Raw genomic sequence first — 20134 nt, forward strand, 5'->3', positions numbered from 1 at the left:
CCTCACCTGCTGCCCCGCGGGGCCGTGGGACCGCGCTCCCACCGCCGAGCGGAAATGCCCTGCGCGGGCGCCGCACCCAGGCCGCCCCGGGCGGCGCCCCCTGCAGGCAGCCGCCGCTCCGCCCGGCCCTGGGGCGCCTTGGGCCTGGCCAAGCGGGCCCCGGCCACGCCCACGGGCGCGGCACACCTGCCGCGTGCGCCCTACCCGTACTCGAGCAACCAACTCCCCTATTTGGGGACGCCCTGCCGCAGACGCAGACTCAGCCACCTCCCACTCCTGGAAGCCCCACGTCAGACACAAGCCCTGACAGCTGGGCACTCCTGCTTAGCTCTGACTCAGGGCTGGACCGGACACACCTGGCGCCCACATCAAACCCAGAGGCTCGCCAACGACTCCAAGAACGGCGGGCACGCCACACCAGGTGGACACACCTGGGGATGAACCCCATGGGTGCGCAGCAAGGCCTGACACCTGGGCGCACGCTTTTCAAGCGGGTGTAGATCATCATGTAGCCACGCTGCCCATTTCCCCCTTTTAAACTAAAACTATTGCTTAGGGGGCAATGGAAAGGTGGCTTTCCCCTGTCCCCTGGGCCCAGGACTGAATTTGAGCCCCAGATATTAGAGGATTGAGAAATAAATCTGAGGGGGGGGGGATTTTTCTCCAGAAACTGTGTTCTGGGTTTAAGCAATGTTATTTTGGGGGCCCAGGTCACAGAACTGGGACAGAAATGGAGAGAGGGTCACTTCTGGCCCCGAGAGACACAAATAAAGAAGTATTATCAGACTAGTAATAATAATCCCCCTTAATCACTTCCTGCCCCTTCTACTTTCTCATCTATGTAGATTGCTCAAAATCACTTTATAATCTGATTTTTATTCAGACATTTCCCACAATGCTCGTGTAGTTCTATTTTGAACAGATGTGCAATTCCAAAAGAAATCAAAGATCAGATGCATAAAGCACTAAGATTTATAGAGTTCTTTCTTGTCTTGGGCAGTTCATGATTAAATTGAAAAGTATTAAAAACCTTGCCTAGAATATAGTTTTTAGCATGTTAATATTTAAAGAGTAGCATAATCCTAAATTTTTAGAAGGGAAGTAATGCTTCTCTCTCTCTCTCTCTCTCTCTCTCTCTCTCTTTTGGTCCTGTCAGTCTAGGAAAAATGACGCAGACAGGTGAATCAATAATTCCTCCAATAAAGGAAAATTAAAGATGGTGAGTGTTAAGTTGCATTTACTTCCAGAAAAGGCTGGGAAAGCTGGTCTAACAGCTCTGTGGGATGAAATCTTCATTTTAACTATCAAAATGTTTTTGTTCTGCTGGATCCAACCCAGGGCCTTGTGCATGCTAGGCAAGCTTTCTGCCACCGAGCCACATCTCTAGTCCAATAACATGACTTAAAGTAGTCAATAGTCACTTTTGGACTGTGCTCCCGTCTAGCAGCACCCAAACCTTGAAGCATGTACTCTCAAGGCCACGCCTTTGGCCTACTGAGTCAGCAATTCTGGGGCCGAGGTACAGGGAGGGGCATTTTTATTCGTGATGATGCCAGAGGCTCAGGGCTTGAGAACAATGGCCTATTAAGGATCTACTTCTGTGCTTCTCAAACTTCAACGTACAAGTGAAGCAACTGAGGCTCTTGTTTAAACATGCAGATTCTGACTTTGCTAGCCAAAAGTAGGGTCTAAAATTGCAGATTCACAGACAGCACTTGGTGAGGATTTACTCATCTATGTGAGCAGTAAAGGCAAGCGTGGGGGCACGCCTTATTAAAAAAGGGAGAAAGAGTCAAAGTTTCTCAAGGAATGGGTTTGGTCAGTCTAGGTAAGGCCTCGCCTTGTCAATTTAGTGTTGGTGCATTACTCAGGAGCCCTTGGCAAGCCAATCACGCTGATGGATGATAGGAAACCGTCAACTTCTCCAGTCTGTGAGGTTGTGTCCAACTGCAAAGGTTAGCTCTCCATTGGACTTTTTTCCTGCTCATTCTGGTCCACTTGTTCTGTCATTTTGTAACCTCCCTCCCTCCTGTACCCTTCAGAAAAGGTCATGCAACTAGCAAAACTCCATGCATATGTTCAAAGCCTTACAAAGAGTTTCTTAATCAACTCCAGGATTTAAACTAGAAAATATCTTTAACCAGAATTTTCTTGTTTGACTATTTCTGTTGCCTAATGTGAGCAGGTAATTGCCAACCTCTGTTGTTTTGGTCTGTTTCATGCTGTTTCAATAGAATACCTGACAATGAATAATTTAGGAAGAACAGAAATTTATTTCTCACCGTTCTGGAGGCTAGGAAGTCCAAGAGCAAAGCAATGGTGGGTTTGGGGTCTGATGAATGCCCAGTTTCTGCTTCCAAGATGATGCCTCCAATATGTGTTCTTCAGAGTGGAGAGATGTGTTTCCAGACGCAGCAGAAGAGAGGAAGAACAAAGAACCCACTCTTACAAGCTCCTTTATACAGGCACTAAAACCACCCGTGGGTGGAGCACTCTTGGCCTAATCACTTCCTAAAGCTCCATCTCTCAGTGCTGTGGAATTGGCAGTTGACATGAGTTTGGGAAGGACATCTAGACCAAAGACTATGTTTTCCAGATCTGGATGTAATAATGTAGATGCCTAATTTATATCTGACTAAATAATCTGCCACTGAATATTAAGCAAGAGGCTGGCCTCATCTCCTTATTATCCCTCCTGCACCCCTCTAGCATTCAAATACCACACAATAGGTGGGAAAATACCTTCGCATCTCTTGAAATGATAGTTTATTATGTAACATAAGCAACAGAAGTGAAAGGAACTTTGTGTGTGTGTGTGTGTGTGTGTGTGTGTGTGTACTGGGGATTGAACTGAGGGGCACTTAACTACGGAGCCATATCCCAGCCCTTTTTTGAATTTTATTTAGAGACAGGATCTCACTGAGTTGCTTAGGGCCTCACTAAATTGCTGAGGCTGGCTTTGAACTTGAGATCCTCCTGCCTCAGCCTCCCAAACTGCTTGGATTAGAAGTGTGTGCCACCGTGCCCAGCCAGGTAAGGAGCTTGAGGCTAAACCGAATAACACTATAAAAATCTACTGAAATACTATCAAATTATTTTATTGAATCAGGGAAAAAATCATCTGGGGCCTCAACTATTCTGCAGCCTGATTCTAACCCGCCATGTGTATTTGTAGGGTCCTCAAGCCAAGAAGGAATTTTACACTTCTAAATGCTTGAAAATAAATGAAAACCAAAATAATATTGATGAAATTCAGGTTTCAGTGTCTGAAATACACAGCATTTGTTTCTATACTACCTATGGCTGCTTGTGTGTGTGTGTAGTACTGGGGATTGAACCCAGGGCTGCTGTACCACTGAGCCACATCTCAGCCCTTTTTTATTTTGAGACAGTCTCTCACTAAGTTGCTGCAGCTGGCCTTGGATTTTTGATTCTCCTGTGTCAGCCTCCCAAATCTCTGGAATTGCAGGCATGTGCCTGTCTCTATGGCTGCTCTTAGCCACAGAGACCATATGTTCTGAACTGTCTAAAGTATGTATTATCTGCCCTTTTACAGAAAAAGGTTTGCTGCCCTGCAAACTTTGTCTCTTACTCCAGCCTCTTCTTTCTGTGGGAGTGGATTGATAGAACTTTCCTCCACAGAGCTGAGTTTCAGGAGCCTGGGTCTACATCCCTGTGCACGTTTCAAGTACCTCACACCACAGTATGAACAATTGCAAAAGTAATTGCAATTTACTTTTAGACCATTTCCCCTAGGTTGATCATTACTAACTCAAAAAGACTCCACAATTTCAACTTAGATTCATTAATGAGGCTAATTTAGAATTCTTTTATTTTGTGTGCAAAAAAATGAACAGTAGAATATATACTGCAAATCACAGGATTACTAACTTCCATTTCTAACCATGGCTGTAAAAATTAGCTGTTAAATTTGAAGGCGGCAGGATTATTTTTTTCTTTCTTTTCAATCTGTCAAGTGATTTTATTTGGTACAACAGGTCGCACTGCTAAATAATTTCCATGGCAAAGAAATTAATGAGTGAAGAAAACCAACCTCATGAAGCTAAGTTTGCTCACATTAAATTCAATCCTGGTATTTCTGTAAATAATGTTTTAAAGATGATGTGGGATGCGGGGGGTTTTATTTTGTTTCGGTTTTAAATAAGGCATTGACCTTTTCTCCACAAAAGATATGCAATATCTTTTCTAAGAAGTAGATGAAATTTTCCAAGCAGTTGCAGTTGAAATGGTTCTTTTTGCCCATAATTTGTAATTTCAGGAATAAGAAGCAAAGACTGGAGTAAAGCACTATATGAGATTATTTCATTAGCCTTGGGAATAAATCTGTAATCATGAATAAGGGAATAATGTAAGAATTCTCGGAAGAGATAATCTGACCAACCAAATGTGCCACCTACTATGATCAAAGCTAATTACACCGCAAAGAGCCATCACCATTGGTGGCCTGTCTCTAACGCTGCAGTTTTGCCGTCATTGTTCTTGAAATGGGAATCAAGCAATTGAGCCATGCCACCCGAACACTGACAAAATGAAATGAAGCTTGATCCCCCTAATGGGAGGACTGGGTGTACCGGTGTGTCTTCCCATGTCATCCTTGGACAGCTTCATGAGCTGGGCATTATCATTCTGATTCTACCTATGACCCAGCTCTGGGAGGCAGAGTAACTCAAAGGCACCCTGCCTGCCAGTAAACAAGGGTGCCAGGACTCGAGTCTACATCCAGCTGAACTGAAGCCCTGTGTGCTTTTCTCTTTGCTGGCACATTATTTATGCAGAAAGGTGAGTTTCATCACAGCATATTCATATATACATAAAAGCAGGGTTTGACCAATTTCACTCCCAATACCTCCCCATCCTCTCCTCCTTCTTACCAAGGTCCTCTTCCTCCACCCTAATGGTCTCCTTTCTACTTTCATGACATCCACTTTTCCCATTTCCCCCAATAGCTTCAGCATGTGATACTTAGTTCTGAGTCTGGCTCAAAATTATGGTTTCCAGGTCCATTGATTTTCCTGCAAAAAAAAAATCACAAAACAATAACAAAAAACAAACTCAAAACAACAACAACAACAAACCCAAAGCCAAAACGACCCTGTGATCTGTGATCTTTAACACGATGGCTAAAACAGGGAAACTTGGTAGTATATGCTGCAGTGTGTTACCAGGACTAGTCATTTCCTGTGGTTGAACCTCTTTGTTAAAAGTACTAGTTCTGTAGTACTTAATGTCAAAGAGTGGGCGAGAATTACAAACCCCATGCATACTGAGCCAACTTGAAAGGGAAAAAGGTCCTTTAATGAGCATGCCAGGCAAGCGGCGGCTGGGAGCAGGCTAGCACCTCAGAGAACTCCCAGCACCTGAATTTTGGAAGTACAGAGTTTAAAAAGGCAAAAACCTCAAGAACAATTGAAGCACATGTAGGTCAGAAAGACCCTGTTGACACGGATATTTTGATTACACGAGAAAATTGTTTTGATTATACATTTTAGAGTCATTTTGTCATACATCAGGGCCATAGTCAGGGATGTGGGAAGGTCCTACTGTACTGTCAACACAGATGCAGCTTCAGGAGGCTGAAAGGAAAACGTTGTAAGCAAGCATGCAATGGAGTCAGGTCAGAACAAAATGGCATTACTTTGGTTCTTTTCCATTTTACTTAACCCTACATAACACATAGGGTTATTTAATGGAATCCGACGCTCTGTCTATGAAGAACTTTTATACACGTGATCAATTGGATATTACTTAGACATTATATAATATACTAAAGACGAGGGGGAATTACTTCCTCTTTTCAGATTAGGAAAGGAAATTAGATGGCTTGACCTAGGTCTTTCCATTGGTATGCGGCCTGTATCGGTCCAAAGATTGCCAGGTACAGAGCTGGAGTTGGATGAAGACAGTCCTAATGGCTCATGGCAATAGAACAGACCAGAGGAAGCCTGGGCTGTGACAGCAAGACAAGGCTGGGCGGGTTGGGGACAGGGTGGATTTAGGTGAAATTGAAAGAAAACTTCTGAGAGGCTAAGGGGGCAAGACTGGACCACAGATCAGGTCCAGGGCCCTACATCTCTGAGACCAGACTCCCAGACATGCGACCAGTGCATCCAGAAACCCGCCCATACCACTCTCACGTGCTGGGAAATTGGGGCTGTGTCTGACACACATGGGAAGTTCATCCACTGATTTCAAACAGTGCTTCTTCAGAAACTTCTCATGAGTAAGAAAGTAGTGTGTACCCAAGGAGGGGGTTATTTGACCTGTTACCACATCAGTGACTCCTTGGGAGAAGTGTGGCTGTTCTCTCTGTAGCTGTCCACAGCCTGATGGGATCTGGGCAGAATTTTACTTCTTCATTCTCAGGTGTTTTTTACCTTATCATTTCATTTCAGGTCATTTCAGGACATTTCAGGACTAGAAACCTTCAGTATATTTTAGAGGTTGAAATTTCAAGCATTTGTACATTTCACAACCAATTTTTATGGGGATTTATGTAAGTGTGCAAAGTAGCCCACTTTTATAACATTTTTCAGGGAACTTCTGTAATTCATTTTTAAGAAATAGGTTTTAAACATCTAAGTAAGTTTGAAAGGCCACTGGTTTAGTCTAACCTCGTTTTGTAGTGGAGAAATTATAAAAGCAATAGCAACCTCCACTATTTTTATGAGAAACAACTAAGGCATGGAGAGATTAAGTGACTCATCCCAGGTTCCAGGTCACTAATGGCAGGATTGGACTCATTTGTACCTGATAGAATTGTTGATGCTTAAAAACACATGACTTCTTTATCTGGGTGTGTTGGTGCATGCCTGTAATCCAAGCGGCTCAGGAGGCTGAGGCAGGAGGAGGGCAAGTTCAATGGTCATGCAGGCACAATTGGACTCAGATCCAGAGCTTCGGGAAAGCATACTTCTGGAAGTTAGGTGAGTAGCTCAGCACATGAGGAAGCTCTCAGCTCTCAAAAATGCAATCTGGATTGTGATTCCAGGGAGGGAAAAGGTGGAGAGGCACCTAATATATGCAATAAAACCAGGAAGTTCACTGTTTCAGTTAGTTTTTTCATCACTATGACCAAAATACCCAAAATAAACATCTTAGGGGAGGAAAAGCTTATGTGAGGTTCACAGTTTCAGAGATCTGAGTCCATAGATGGCCGCCTCCATTGCTCTGGGCCCAACGTGAGGCAGCATGTCATGAGGACAGGGCCCAGCAGAGGAGAGTCGCTCCCCTCATGGCAGCAAGGGGGTGCTGGAGGGAAGATGCCCCCTCCCAGGGTACGTCCCTAGTGACCCACCTCCTCCAGACACACCCCACCTGCCTACAGCAGTCAGTCCATTGAAACTAAGGTGAGCTGGTTGGGTTATAGCTCTCGTGACCAATCATTTCACCTCTGAATACTTCTGCATTCATAGGAGCTTTTGGGGGACATATATCCAACATTCACCATTAAACAAAGATATTTAAAAGATGTACCCAAAAGACAAAAATATGACTTACCCCAGGAAAATATGAAAGGGGTTATTTTGCAAGAACTGTGTCAGGAAATATAAGCGGAGCCCTTCCCCTGTTATCTTTCCATCTCTTCCTCCTCCCTCCCTCCCTTCCTGCTACTGCAAATCCCAGACTGTATGTCATTTCATATCGACTGACTTGGTGTGTACTGCTATTTAAAAATATACAGATATTATTACATCATCCACCATTATCATAACAAATTTAACTATTAAGGGGTCCGAGAATGTCATTTTGTAGTTTTTCAATTTAAAATTAGGAATCAAAGGGGGCATTTTGTGAGATGCTGGTGGAACTACTTACTTTGGCAAGGACGCGTCTTGAGTGCCTCTGGGTGCTTTGCTCGGCATCACAGTGGAGACAGGTGGATCTTGGAGTCCCACTCTCACTGCGGCTACAGTTGATCAGCGGGCTCAGCTGGTGACAGCTGGATGCTCCCCTGCAAAGTTCCCCATCACCCTTCCAGCTGATGGTCTCATTCGTTGCTGATCTTTGCTGGAACACAGTTTGTTTGGGACAAAAAAAACAACTAAGGATGATTTTCTAAATGCAGTTCTTTCAACATTTATTAGTTCTAATTAATACATGAAGAAGAATCTCCCTCATCAGACATAGCTATTTGCTAATCCTCTGATCTTGACAGGCGTGCCAAATCCAGTTTTCAGAAAGTCATTTGAGTAGTCCCCTTTGGAAAGCCATACGAACAGTCGTGAGAAATACTGACCTTGTAGGTATCCAATAATGTTGAAAAAAATAATTTGGTCACAATCATTAGACGCAACAAATTTCTCGTTTTGAAACGTGAATTAAATTACTGGGTAGTACCCTGTGCACACCTCCCACTGTACTCTGGAGGAGCACGGCCCATTAGAAATGGAAAGTGAATGGCAAATGCAAACCCACAGATGCAGTTTAAATTTATTAGCCATGTTCAAAAGTAAAAAGAAATGAGAAATTAATTATCATAATATCATCATATATTTTCTTTAACCCATGAAGGATTGGTTCTGGATCCCCCTCAGACACCAAAGTCTGCAGATGTTCAAGTTCCTTATATAAAATGGCATAATATTTGCGTATAATCTACACACATTCCCTGCATACGGTAAACCATCTTTAGATTGCTTATAATGCCTAATACAGTGTAAATGCTGTGTAAGTTGTGGCTGTGCTGTACTGTTTAGGGAATAATGGCGAGGAAAAAAGTTTGCACATGTTCAGGGCAAATACAATTACTTTCAAATATTTTCCATTCAAGTTGGTTGAATCTGAGGATGCAGAATCTACAGATAGGGAGGACCGACCATGTATCCAAAATATTATAATTTTGACATGCAAACAACATTAGAATGATGGAGGCAGGTCACGTTTTTTTATGCCAAGTCTTCAAATTGAAGCATGTGTATTATGTGTATAGAATGTTCCACTTTGGACTGACCACCTTGCATGTACCCAACAGATGGACATGTGTCCAGTGGCTTCCTTATTGACAGTGCAACTGTAGACATGCAGTTATTATATTATTTTCACAGCAACTCTGCAGGATAAGCATATGACTTGCATTTTTTTTATAAGAAGAAGCTGAGGCCCAGAAAGGCTGACATTCTTGTAGCTGACAGCTGAATGCTCCGGTGGGGCCTGGCCGTGGGAATGAGGGTCCAGGAGTCCATTTCTCATTCACATGCAGCCACAACTGTCCCCTTTTGTGGGACTGATCTCCACCCGATTTTGGGTCCCATTCCTTCCTTTCTTGTCTAGATCCTCCTCTCTCCAGTTCACAGGCAGCTTCTTACTTTCAAAGGCTTCTCTCAGTCTGTGCCAAGTGGAGGATGCTGGCACCTTCATTCTCTCCCAGCCCCTCTGTTTATCACCAATTGACTCCTAGACGTTTCTCCAACTCACTGCCACCTAGCTGCACAAAGTCAGCTTCACCCTGACACTGCACACCTGGAATGGTCTGTCACCCTGTTCACATCCCTTTGTCTCTAATTCCTTCCCCACCTGCAGCCAAAGTGATCTTGTCAGGACATAAATTGGACTGTGTCTCTTCTTGCTTTGACTCCTCCCATGTTTTAAGATGAGGATCCTCTGGTCTGGGGACCCTGGCACAAACTGGCCCTATTTACCCTATTATGTGTCCCTCTCCCTCCTGCTTGGATTTTGTACCCACTTTCTATCCAGGGGCCTTCGTGCCTGCTTTTTCTTTGCATAATTCAGGTTTTCTAACCTCGGCAGTGCTGACATTTTTGGGATAGATAATTCTTTCTGTAAGAGGGGTTTTCCTGGGCATGGTAGGAGATACAGCACGCCTCCCCACCTCATCAGTTTTAACCAAGATATCTCCAGGCATTGCCAAATATTCCCTTGAGAACAGCTGATCTGGAGTAACTGACTTGCTCTATCAAATCTCAGTTTAGAAGTCACCATCAAATGAAACCCTTTCCTGACTTGAGGTTAGACCAGTGTAATGAGACAAGGAAATAATAGGAATTACTATAGTTGTGTATTATGTAGTAATAATAAGTTGTATTTGGTATTTGCCTGAACTTGTAAAACTAAAATAAAGGCGCCTGCTGACAAACTTTCTGTGAGGCAGGATGACACTCCTGAACAATGCCGATATGAACCTTTATCTATGATTCAAGTGGGGGCTCCTAGTACAGTCGTGTTCTGGTCTTTATCAGTGAAGACCAGAGCATGACTGGGCTGAAAATCACTACTTAAACCCCTGGACTTTTGGAGCAAACTGTCAGCAGCACCGTGACCAGAGGACTCCATGTTGCTCTGTCTCTTGACTGCCCCGGCTGCTGTCCACTCCATCACTGATTCTTGATCGACCATTGTCACCGAGGCCAGACAACTAACCACCTCTCCCGCGGCAACGACTGCCACCCAGCCTCCGGCTTATCAGACACCCAAGGACGGCCAGAGACATCCAAGGAGCTGAGAGAGGCTATGGCTGAGAAGAATCCCCTCGGTCTTGCTGACTGACTTCTTGGCTAAGAGATGTTGCATTGAGTAAGTCCATGGGGACTGGACTCTAAATGAACAAAGGAGTGAATCTTCAATGTATTTGTGACTTGCTATTATTAGGAATGTTGAGTGTGCATTACATGAATAAAATCCACTTGTTGGAACCAAACTTGATTCCTCTCTTACTGCTCACGACAATCAGGCCTCTCTCTTTAGCTATTATTTATACGACAATTGTTATGGTTTGGATGTAAGGTGTCCCCCAAAAGCTCACATGTGAGATAAAACAGAGAGGTTCAGAGGAAATGATGGGGTTGTAAGAATCTTAATCCAATCAGTGAATTAAGCCCCTGATGGGATTAATAGAAGTGGTAGGGTGTGGCTGGAGGAGATTGGAATTGGGGCATGGCTTTGGGGTGTATATTTTGTATCTGGAGAGTGGAGTGTCTCTCTGCTTCCTGATGATGTGAGCTACTTCCCTCTCCTATACTCTTCCACCATAATGCTCTACTTCACCTTGAGCCCCAAAGGAATGGGGCCAACGTTCTACGAACTAAGACCTCTGAAACCATAAGCCCTCAAATAAACCTTTCCTGCTCTATAATTGTGCTGGTCAGATCATTTAGTCATAGCATTGAAAAAGCTGACTAAAACAGAAATTGGTACCAAGAAGTGGGGTTGTTGCTGTGACTAACCTGACCATGTGTTTCAGAAGATTTTGGAGTTTTTTGGAATTGGTGGGAGGAATTTTGAGATGTATAGCAGTGCAATCTAGAAATGCCTTAGGTCATTGTAAGTGGAGATTAATGGCCAATTCTGGTGGGAGCTCAGAAGACCAGAATGGCTATAGGACCATGATCAGTGAAGGTCCAGCTTGAGAGGGTTCAGAAAAGAACTTTTCTATTGGAAGTTGGAGAAGAGGCCATTCATGTTATGTTCTGGCTGAGTTTTCTGCATTTTGCCCATGTCCAGAGACTTTCTATGAGGCTGATTTTAGAAGCCATGGACTTCTTAATCTGGCAGAAGAAATGTCTAGGCAGCATAGCATTCCGGAAGTGGCATGGATATTGCTGGCGGCTTTTAGCCAAAAATATTGTGATAATCAGGAGCAGAAAGCAGAGTAAAAGGATTTTTAAAAGGTGGACTTAAAAGGCAGGAGTAAAACTAGGGCTAAGGAAGTTGCAGCTGTTAAGGACATTATCACCACTAAAGGAATGCCTAGAGACCATAAGAAAGATGGCTTGAGGTCATCTCAGGATCTGTCAGGGCCACAGCCACCTGGAGCTCAATGGAGTAAAGGTGAAAATTCTTTTGAGACCAGTGGGGCACCCTTCTTGCACAAGGGGGCCTAGGAAGTGTTTTCAATGTGTTCAGCTGCCTAGACCCTCAGAGGCTGCTGCAGCAAGGGACCCTAGAGGCTTGGCTGCTGTTCAAGATGGCAGTAGACACCAAAGTCTACACATGGTGGTGCTGGTTCCGCAGGAATGCAGGATGCTAGAGTTAGGGGATCATGGAGGCTTCCATCAAGATTTCAAAGGAAGGCCTGGGAGGCCAGGCAAAGTGCAGTGGGGTTAGAGTCCCTGCAGGCACCTCTTGAGAAGTCAAAATGTGGAGGTGTGAGGAGGAAGCCAAAGCTGCTGTGAAAACCCTCCGAGATAAAGAATGCCACTAACGTGGGCCATCATCCTAGGAAAGCTGCGGGAAACAAGCAGAGGCAAGCTAACAGAAAGGCCACTTGGGCTGCGGCAAACAAGGCCACAGGGGTGGAGCTACACATGCCATTTGGAGAGAACATCAAGAGGCCATGTGTGTCAGGTGACAGACATGGAGCTACAGGACTTATTTGCCCAGCTGGATTTTGGTCTTGCTTTGGTCCTATCCCTTCTTTCTATGCCCCTATTTTTGTAAATGGAAATGTTTACTCAGCTCCTCTATATGTTGGATATTTGTAAATTGCTTTTAATTTATAGGAACTCACAACGCAAGATTGCCTGAGCCTCAGAGAACACTGTGGACTTGAACTTCGAGCAATCTTGGAACTATTGAGTCTACAGGAACTCTTGAAAATGGACCAAATATATTTTTTGCATTGTCAGATGAGTGTGAGCTTTTGGGGGCCAGGGATGGAATGTTATGGTTTGGATGTGAGGTGTCCCCCAAAAGCTCACGTGAGACAATGCAGGAAGGTTCAGAGGAAATGATTGGTTGTTAAGAGTCTTCACCCAATCAGGGAATTAATCCCTGATGGGATTAACTGAAGTGGTAGAGTGTGGTGAGGTGAGGCAGAACATCATGGAAGAGTGTGGCAGAGGGAAGCAGCTGGCACCATCAGGAAGCACAGAGACTCCATTCTCCAGATACAAAATGTATACCCCAAAGCCACACCCCAATTCCAATATCCTCCAAAGTCCCAAGTAATAGAGCTGGCCTTCTATGGACTAAGACCTCTGAAATCATGAACTCTTAAATAACCCTTTCCACCTCTATAATTGTGCTGGCTAAATAACTATATATATATATATATATATATATATCTGTATCAGTATCCACCCCATTCTCTTAACTTGGGTAGCTCTGTAAACCATATCCATTTCCATTCACCTTTGTATCCATAGGGTCTAAGAGGTCTCTGGCACACAGTAGGCACCTACTATTTATTGCATATATGAGGGAATAAATATATTAAGGGCAGATCTGTCTGCTCTAAACACAGATACTCTTTCAAAAATCTAGCCTATCATTTATATAGTACCTACTGGCCCAAAAGTTTTCCAAATTATTGAAGGAGGTCTTATTATTTCCACTTTAAAGATGAGAAATGGGCTTGAGCAATGTGAAGTGAGAAGCCTATGGTGTCACAGTGGGACAGCCAAGGCCCAAGTCTGGGTTTTGTGACTGCAAGGTCCATTGTTCCAATGTGGGGCTCGTTCTTCTGTTCTATTTTAAGTCAGCAATTTGAAATGAAATATAAAGAACATGCTCCAGAAATGTTGTAGACTCAGAACACCAAAGAGACCTGTCAAGGCATGGTAGCTGTTTGCGATAGGATCAATCTGAAAGAATATAAGCTTGCATATGTACCAAAATAAAGAACAGGAAATGAATACTGCAGGAACATACACTAAATCAAGCAACCCACTGACCCAAACTACCTTCCAGATTGGATGATATCCACTACCAAGGAGTGAAGGGTCACAACTGATTCCCCCGTATTTGGTTTGATGCTGCCTGCCCCATTGTCATTAGCAATCAGAACATTAAAATAAAGAGATACCAAGTAAGAAGAGAACTGGGAGACAGACTTCCAGTTCAGTCTTGTTAGGAAGGAAACCCAAGAAACAAAGGAAATGGCTGCTAAGGTGGGCAGAGAAGGAAAGAGCCGGCACGTACACTTCCAAAATCTGTAGAGATAAAAGGCTTCCTGGAATATCAATCAAATAAATGACTGTTTTTCTCTGGAAAGAAAACAGCTGCAGTGGGAATCCTCAGAGATGAAGCAGGGAGAGCTACGGGTTCATTTGGTAGGCAAGGGTTCAGGTTTGTACAACTTAACTTGACACTAGTTTTAGTATCAGTAGGGGGAATAAAAGGTCCTGAAGGTGTTTTTTAAATAAGAAATACTTTTTCTTTATTCTTGAAAGATAAGTACCATCCCTCCTCAAAAAGGAAAGAAATTTGCTTTAAAAAAACCCACAGTATATGGCACATCTATTATCTGCCAAGCTAAGCACTCTAGGAACATAAATAACAAGATAGCCCCTGCTCCTAAGAGATCCACGAATTGTTGTTTGGGGACCATTTAATAAATGTCAAGACATAGAGCTTTTCTGATGTGTCTCAACAACCATAAGTTATAATTACACGGATCTGTTCTCAAAAAAGTGAGTGCAGAAAATAAAATTCGTCTCACTGTGGATCTGTGCAACCCATTCTCTGAACTTGGGTAACTTTATAATACAATTCTATAAAATGGGCCCTAAAATCAAATGGAAGACACATTAGACAAGATAAATTGGTCACTCAGATTTCACTATAAGGGAAAGAACACAAAATCCACTAACTTGAAAATCATATATTAAGAAGGCAATATGACATTTTCATGCCAGTTTGTGTAATAATTTTACTGCATAAGAAATAACAGAGACTGAATGAACCTTAGATTGACAGCAAACAAAAGTAAACATGATTATTCTGATCAAATAAAAATAGAAAAAAAAACCCAAATCTTGAAAGTACCACAAAGTCCCCAAACATGCTTCCTTTTGAGAGAAAATTTATCTCTTGAATTTTCTAGACAGAATAAGGTCTGAGGTTCTATTAAGCAAAATGGATAACTCCTTTACATTTAAACACATAAAACCCAACGTACATACATGTGTAGTCCTGTCAACACTGGAATTAATAGGAACAAAGATGTTAGGCTGCCTGCTCTTACCTATAGCATTGCTAAAATTTTCTATCAATAGTGACAGTTAATGTACTGTTATATAATACTCTATGTACTGAAACTGCATATCCTGGAGAATACAAAAAATATTGCAGGAGTCAACTTCTTTCTACAGAGGAAAAAGTATATAAATATACTAGATGTCAAAAATTTCCAATCTTCAATTATTTGCCCTGTCCAACACATAAAAATACAAATAAATATTTCCTTACAAAGAAAATTTATGGTACACATTGTTATAAAATAAGAGGTAAAAAAACCCAAAAACTCTTTCATTTAATGTCATTAAGTAAAACTGCTAATATACAGACACATTTGACGTTCATATAAACCGTAGGAGTCTTTCTTTCTTGTTCACAACTGAGGTTTCATAGTGCTAGTCCAAACACAGGTTCATATCCCAGATGCAGGCTTACTACTGGGAAAAATTACTTGAGATCATTTTTTCTTTTTTTGTTTACTTAGAAAAGTTTTCATTTTGGGGAGTCTAGAATTACATTTGAGTCATCTGAAAAAATACAATTTTGATGCAAAAATCCTATCAAGCATTCAAGAGTATATTGCTGGTGCTGTAATCTTTTTGCATGTCTTTGTTTTCATAGAAAAAAAATAATAGTAAAATAAACAACATGTCTAAGAATTTCAAATGGTTAAACGTAAGCACATGTTAATGATATGCCTTGTGCACACACGCACAAACTCAAAAGACGAAGGGAAAAGGTCAGACATCCTTTTTCTGCATCTGTTCCAGCTTTCTTCTCAGGAGGCCATAATTCTCCTTGGTGCCTGCTGCCGTGGGGTCAAGCTGCAAGGAGATTTCATAGTGTTTCTTGGCTAAGTCGAGATGTCCCCAACGATGATAAAGCACAGCTGAAATAGCAGGAGATGAATTTCATTGGAAATGCTTCTGAATAATTTGCAGTATTCCCAAACACTTGTGCAAAGAACTATTCCAGGGCATTTTCAAACAGTTTTCAAAAATCACTGTTTTAAAAAAACATTATTTGTACTGAAAATTTTATTGTACTCATACTCCCTGGGGATGATCCATTTAACCTCTGCCAGTTTCTTGGAGGGCTCTTCTATCATTAAATGGGATACATCTGCCTACCGCAACATCATTACATAAAGATGTAAAAAGGAGAGTGCGTGAAGTGTCTTAAAGCTGCCATGAAATTTCCAGGACCCAGGTTGAACAGAGTGGGGCTCCCAGTACTATTCACAGTTCTGGCCAACTGTTTATTGAAATGAAGATTTCCCTATACCTTTTGGTAGTCAAAGCTTGTGTGTTGCTAGCTGGAAGTAAGGGTTCTAACAGCAAGATCTGACCATTAGTGATTGTTACAATAAAACTAATTTTTAGTATAAACCTGATTATTATAACAATAATGTGAACAAACTAAACTTCCAACATGGGCAGAACAACTACAATGCTTCCTGACTTTTGAGATGGGCAACTTCATAGTGGTAAGGAATAGATAAAATGAAAAATACATTTGCATAACTGAGCTTTTGAACTGGTATGCTAGGCTCTGAAAATTCCAACTTTGGAGATGTCTGAATGGAAGAAAGGAATTCTGGGGAATAAATAACTATCAGTGCATTTCTGGCCACAGCATAAGGGGACACAAGCAGAGCTGGAAGATCCACTCCGGGGAAGGAGGGAACAGGTGTGTTTTCTGAGAAACTTCTGAAGTACCTCTCAGGTTAACACTGTACGCTCCTTCACACAGAAGATCTGAGTTCTCATTGTAAGAAAACAATAAACTCAGTGGGCAATTCTGGGGGTTGTCCTGGTCACATAATTACAATATGCAAATATGGCTATCTTTGAAATGGCATAATAAAACCAAATTTTAAAACCAGATTATGAAGGACAATACAGATGAGCTTTGAAGAAACCATTTTCTCAACATTGACTTCATAGAAATATGCCCATTTCATTTTAATTATATAGAATTTCGATACAATCCAATTTGAAAAGTTTCCTTACCCAAATTACCATGGTAACTTGCAGCATTTGGATTTGCTTTAATTGCCTTGAGGAATAAAGCTTCAGATTCCTAAAAAAATGAAAGACACAAAAAAGAAGGCATTGTACATGAAGCAAAAGCGATTCTGTTTTATTGCCTGTGGTTTTCAAACTGCTACCCTTCTTGTTTTGCACCCCTGTGTCCTTCCAGAAACATGCTCTGTGAGAAGAGGCTCTGAAGAGCTAGCGAGGAAGCTGAGGTGACAAGGGGCAACACAGACAGGGCGTGAATGTGCCCATGAGCTCCGCCACCTGCCTCCTAGAAGTGGCTGGAATTCTGCAACTGGAAGCACGTTGCTCGGCTCAGGGTGCAGGAGACAGAGAGCGACGGTGAGGAAGCCCTGGCTGCGGCACCCACCGCAGCCTGTCAGCCCGCACCCAAGAACTCACTGCCAGGACCCTCGCCGGGAGCCGGTGCCTGTCTAATCTCTCTCAAGGACCCACACACCTGTGCAACCCAGAAGCAGCCCATTCAGCTGGAAAGAATGAGCAGAGAATGAAGAAGAAAGGCCCCTGTCATCGAAGCTGTCACAGCACCGTATACGGCCGTGACCGAGTGCCTGATGTGCACAGGCTGGCATTTCCTCCAAATCGCCCTCATGTCCAACGTGGTCACTGCAGAACAGGCACAGCATCTTCCTACCTGATCACCCTGAACGCTGCAGACTGACTGTAGCTCTCTACCGTAATGCACAAAGATGAAGACATCCAGTCTGTCCTCCCTGGCACATGCCGGGGGCCACCATTCACTCCCGCTTCATTCCTCTTCCAAGAGGGTCACGATGCCGCAAATGGCACTTAACCCTAAACCTTAACAACCAAAGGTTCTGGTTTGGGGATAATTATTTTTGCTTCTTGTGTCCTGTGTGTATTTCTCTGGGTGGGCTTCTGTCATTGGACTCCGCGTTTTCTAACCTGCAAAAGCAGCAGCTCCTTTGCCCTCGTGGTTGTCCTGAGACACATGCTGGTGATGTAGGCGGACATCTCTGAAACCAGTGCTTTTTAGACAGAACGAGCAGAGAAAACTTTGCATTTTAGAAATATTCAGAAGTGCCTGAACAAAGACATCAGGCTAAAATACAGGATGTCAGCTCTACATCAGTGTCTGCAGGCCAAGTTGCAGTAGCTGAAATGCCTTCAAGAGGCCCTCAAGGTGGACATGGTGGTGCACACCTGTAACCCAGCAACCTGGGAGTCTCAGGCAGGAGGACCGCAAGTGCAAGGCTAGCCTCAGTAATAAATAAATCACACAAATAAATCAACAAACAAACAGGCTGGGGATGTAGCTCAGTGGCAGAACACTCTGGATTCAATTTCCACTACTTAAAATAAAAAAAAAGAGGCCCACAATTTTCCTATTGTATCAAGTAAGTTGCAACAAGAACAACAAAAACAAAAGACCCCAGCGCACTAATCAAATGGATTGCAGAGTGGTTTCTACACAGTTATGCTGATTCTGATGATTTTCAAATATTTCCATCTGAAGTCTAAAACTTTACAATGCAAGGCCAGGCAACTGAAATCTACTTAATTATGCTCCCTTGCCTGCAGATAATGCAGGGTTCAATGGAGATAACTGTTTTAGGGATAAAAAGCAGGTTAGGAGTTTTCTAGGGGGTCCTGGATTAATTTCTTATTTACATAACTGCTCCAGTGCCCGAGGGGATGACAGTCACTTAGGATGAGGGTGTTGGTGGGACCGGAGGAGAGAGCAGCGCTGAGGGTGGGGAGGGGCTGCTATTCCTGGCAAGGCAGGATCTGAACTCTGCAGGGGGCTAGGAGGCTGGGGAGGAAAGAATGGGTCTGAGGCAGAACTGATAGAAAGCACTGACCAGGCCTCAACGGGAGGAAACGTGAGTCCATTTCTTGGCCTGGGGTGGGTACACCACAACACAAGTGCAGAAGGCACATCTGAGGAGGGACAGGTCTAGGGAAGGCGAGTGTGGACCAGACACCCTCCCTGTGAGGAAAAGATGGGCCTCCAGCGCAAGCGTCAGCAGCCCTGATCTGCACCTGGGCCCGGGAGGAGGGCGAGGCCAGGAGCCTCTTAAGAACACAGATTCTGCAGGCATTCCAGGTCCAAGAAATGACAGGAAAATTTCTGAAGAGCATCAGACACAATGTACCTTACAAACATTTAGGACTGGGAAGGCCTTGGAGATTGCGTCTCTCAGAGGAGCGGGTGTGGGTGTTCACTGGGCAGCTCCTTCAGCCCGTCACTGCCCAGTAGACCCTCAATTCCCTCTGTGCCCTCGGGAGGTGCGGCTCAGGGCCACTGTGACCCACTTGCGTCAGGGAAGGCAAGTGGTCATCGGGGGGCTGAAACCATGAACTGCACAGCAAGACCACCACTCCCTGTTCAGCTCTCCCTCCTTCCTGCGGATTCACTGGGATAGAAGGCGTCACGTGGCAGAGGCCTGCGGGCCACCCTCTAGCACCTACCATCTCCCCTGAAGCTAAGAACAGGTGACCCTCAGGCTCAGAGCCATGGTCAGGGAAAATATGTAGCTGGGACTGGGTAAAACTGTTTCATTTTCAGTTCCTTATACTTACAGTATGATATATCTATACTTTCAATACACTGTGTGGTTAAAATCTATTAAAAAGTATCAAATAAGTAATAAGTCAGGGAGGACCTAGATACAGAAATAACAGCAGTTCGTAAAGGTGTGACATAAATGTTCAGAGTGTGAGAAACTGCTCTATCAAAATGTAGCCAGAAAAAAAAAAATGTAACTTGTTCGTAAACTATGGGGCCAATGAAATGGGCAATACAGACTCAGTCAGGAAGCAACACATCATGTGCTGAAAAACACTACTTTTGTAGTTTTCTCTATCACATTAATTCCAGACTGGAAATCCAATGGCAAGAGGTAACAAATTCTAATAGGTTTAAATACTCTCTAGAGATTCATTTGATTAAATGAAATCTATTATTATAGATTTAATAGTCCTAGATTATGTTCTTGTGCATTTGTTCATCAGGAGGTTCCACAGATCCGTATTTCTATTTTACACATGAACAAACTGAGGCCAGGGGCAGTGAAGTGATTCCTAATATGTAAAAAGGTGCTGGGCTTGAGAACGCTCACTCTGCATGTCAAAGCCCCAGAACAGGAGTTTCCAGAGTCCAGTGAGAGACGCATTAG

At 43.3% G+C, this 20134-nt stretch overlaps 2 protein-coding genes across 9 annotated transcripts in view; both read right to left on the reverse strand.

Moving 5' to 3' along the window:
- The window catches only part of GGACT (gamma-glutamylamine cyclotransferase), a 46443-nt gene extending 45838 nt beyond the window's left edge, over positions 1-605 (reverse strand). For 2 of the 3 annotated variants that reach the window (XM_079138654.1, XM_079138653.1), the window contains exon 1: positions 7-601. The gene's annotated coding sequence lies outside the window, so the exon portion shown is untranslated. Of the gene's footprint in view, positions 1-6 lie in introns of all 3 variants that reach the window. The other variant, XM_079138657.1, reaches the window with a different exon arrangement.
- A 13958-nt stretch (positions 606-14563) lies between these two features.
- TMTC4 (transmembrane O-mannosyltransferase targeting cadherins 4) overlaps positions 14564-20134 on the reverse strand; it is a 60193-nt gene continuing 54622 nt past the window's right edge. For all 6 annotated transcript variants that reach the window (XM_079138611.1, XM_079138610.1, XM_079138612.1 and 3 more), the window contains 2 exons: positions 16947-17016; positions 14564-15823 (listed from right to left, as the gene is read on the reverse strand). In XM_079138611.1, the coding sequence (XP_078994737.1) occupies positions 15675-15823; positions 16947-17016 (219 nt within the window). In that variant the 3' untranslated portion in view covers positions 14564-15674. The remainder of the gene's footprint in view (positions 15824-16946; positions 17017-20134) is intronic.

This window comes from Sciurus vulgaris (genome assembly GCF_902686455.1).
Source record: "Sciurus vulgaris genome assembly, chromosome: 4".
NCBI classification, from domain to species: Eukaryota; Metazoa; Chordata; class Mammalia; order Rodentia; family Sciuridae; genus Sciurus; species Sciurus vulgaris.